Source organism: Gekko japonicus, unplaced genomic scaffold (assembly GCF_001447785.1).
Source record: "Gekko japonicus isolate JY-2015 unplaced genomic scaffold, Gekko_japonicus_V1.1 scaffold823, whole genome shotgun sequence".
Taxonomy (NCBI): domain Eukaryota; kingdom Metazoa; phylum Chordata; class Lepidosauria; order Squamata; family Gekkonidae; genus Gekko; species Gekko japonicus.
This window is the reverse complement of record NW_015170915.1, coordinates 165495-168071: the sequence shown is the minus strand read 5'-3', so window position 1 is coordinate 168071 and position 2577 is coordinate 165495. Positions and strand designations below refer to the sequence as shown.

The 2577-nt window shown below is 46.8% G+C and overlaps 1 protein-coding gene across 1 annotated transcript in view; it reads right to left on the bottom strand.

Annotated features, from left to right (window-relative positions):
- LOC107116743 (keratin, type II cytoskeletal cochleal-like) overlaps positions 1-2577 on the bottom strand; it is an 11669-nt gene that overhangs the window by 8438 nt on the left and 654 nt on the right. Inside the window, exon 2 of the mRNA XM_015418733.1 lies at positions 280-488. Within this exon, the coding sequence (XP_015274219.1) occupies positions 280-488 (209 nt within the window). The remainder of the gene's footprint in view (positions 1-279; positions 489-2577) is intronic.

The window sequence follows — 2577 nt, the reverse complement described above, 5'->3', positions numbered from 1 at the left end:
TATAAATGCTATTTATATTGCTACCCTTCTCCCTGCCCAGGAAACTTTTACATAAGCAAAATGTAAATAGATGCAGCATCAAGACTGGGGGGAAAAGAGATTTCAGTACTTCAATCAATCTCATATCATTCATCTTCTGTAGTGCTATGTATTCTGAAAGACAGATTCATAGATTACTTTTTGCAATCCACTATTTATTTTTCAAATGAAGGTAACGTGTGGTATAAAAGAACTATGCTGAGCAAGCCTCCAGTGACTTAGACCTAGATCTCCACTTACTTTCTCCTGTAATCCTCTAAAACATCCCTTGCGTTGGTCAGGTCTGTCTCCAGCTTACTTCGGTCACATCCATGTCCATCCACCTGCCTCCGCAGGTTACTGATGAAGCTGTCAAACAGGGGCTCGATGTTGCTCCTGACCCTTTTCTGCTCTTGCAGCAAGTTCCATTTTGTCTCCAGCACCTTGTTCTGCTGCTCCAAGAACCGGACCTGGCTCCCCCCAGGAGAAACATTTCACTTGATATGACCAAAACAGATTAAAGCCTAGACCTCTGAAAGATCACACCTTCCCATCTGCCCTCCTGTGGCTTCCCCCTAAATAATCTGTAGTTTGGTGATATGCTGAGAATTTTATTAGAAGAATCCTAGCCTCTCATTACCAAATTCCAGTTCCCAGTGTTATCTAGGAACAACCGATTTACATAATGTGATGGTCTATAATCTGCAGTTCAGATTTGTAGATGACCTTCCACCACTTCTTCTCAGCATTGCGTTTGTACCCCCCCCCAATATTTCATACATGATGAAAACAGCATTAGCAAACGATGGCCCCGGTCACACGGGCAGGAAACTGCAGAGGAGAAGCGTGGCTGTTTGCCCTGGGGCAAACTACTGCGCAGTTACGTGATCAGACCTCCTGTGGAGGTACCGTGGAGGTTCCATGGAGGTTCCATGGCAAGGGAGAGGTGCCGATCACAGGACAAGCCGGCGCGCAACGAAGAAGCGCGCGCCGCGGCAAACTGTTTTTTATTTTTGTGTACATGACAAATGCGCATGCTCCGTTGGGTGCACATGCGCATCCACAGAGACTTGGACAAAAAAAACAACACCTTATTTGCAAGGGGACATGGGCGGGCGCCGGATGCCACTGGAAACGCGATCAGACGCCCGCCCTTGCCCCGCAGTTTCCGGAAACTAGTACCTCCAAGGTACTAGTTTTTTGCCACGCAGTTTCGGCTGGAAGCCTCGGTTGAGCCACAGGAGTGCTACGCTTCCCAGATGTGCTGGTGAGATCGCGCCCGGAAACTCCGGCTGTTTTCCGTCTCACTTGTGTGGCTTCCGTTACGTGTGACCGCAGCCAATGTCTATCAATAAGTTCCTGGTAGTGGTGGTGGTGGGAAGTGCTGCGAAGTTACATCTGATTTATGGTGACCACATGGGGTTTTCAAAGAAAGAGGCCCAGGCTCAGTTTCTCAGCCATTCTCTGCACTGTGTTGTTATGCAAGGTTCTGTGCCACGTTTTTGATGAGTGAAAGAATAAAATTGTCCCCAGTCACTCAAAATAGACATTATTTTCTCAGAATAAGGTCACTAGGAAAACAAACCAACTGCAAGAAATAGTGCCCACCGATTGCTGCTTTTATTCATAAATTCATCCCCCAGTCTGGGTCTGCAAGTGATATCAGCTGTTGGGTGATGTGTATAATTGTTTTTCCCCTCCCCATGAGGTTGCATGGTGAAGCCTTAGAAATTAGATGAGCAGAGCTCAGCAAAAAGTGGAGGGATGTAGAAAATCACAACTTTATTTCCTGGTATCCCTGATTTAAATATGGACACTTCATATGTCCCATGTCCTAAAAAGGACATGAGCAACTTTGTAATAATCAGGGGTCATTTCCTGCAGGAGCGCACAGGAGCGGAGCTCCAGCAGTAAAGAGCCAAGGGGGCGGGCACATGCAACAAGCCCCGCCTCCTGCTCTTTCTTTTCCTCTTTCTTTCCCTTTCCCTCTGTTTTCTTTCTTTCTTTCCCTCCTTTCCTTCTCTCCTTCTTTCCCTGTTTCCCTCCTTGTTTCCGTCTCTCCCTCTTTCCCTCCTTCTCTCTCTCTCTCTCTGCACAGATCTGTGTGAGGGCAGATCTGTGTGTCCTCGCCCAGCTAGCAATCCAAAACAGTCCAGTGGCCCCTTTAAGACCAAGTTTTATTCAGGTACAAGCTCTCCCTCCTCTGCGAGGGCAGATCTGCATTCCCGTCACCCCCCCCCCCATAGTTAGCAATCCAAAACAGTCCAGTGGAGCCTGAGTGGTGGCAGTTGCCTTCTGACTTCCTTTGATGTCGGGGTGGTGGTGGCATATGCAAATGAGTTATGCTAATGAGCTCCTGCACCTCTTTTTCTACAAAATGACCCCTGGAATATAGCTAAAAATATAATCTAGTGAGTTTCATGGTACCAAGGCTTGTCATCAAAGACTGCCACATTTATCAAAAGAATCCTCCTCTTTGTTAGAGCTCCCCTGGTATGTATTTGTGCTGATACATATTTTCCTTCTTTTTCCCCCACTGGAATATGTTTTATATATATA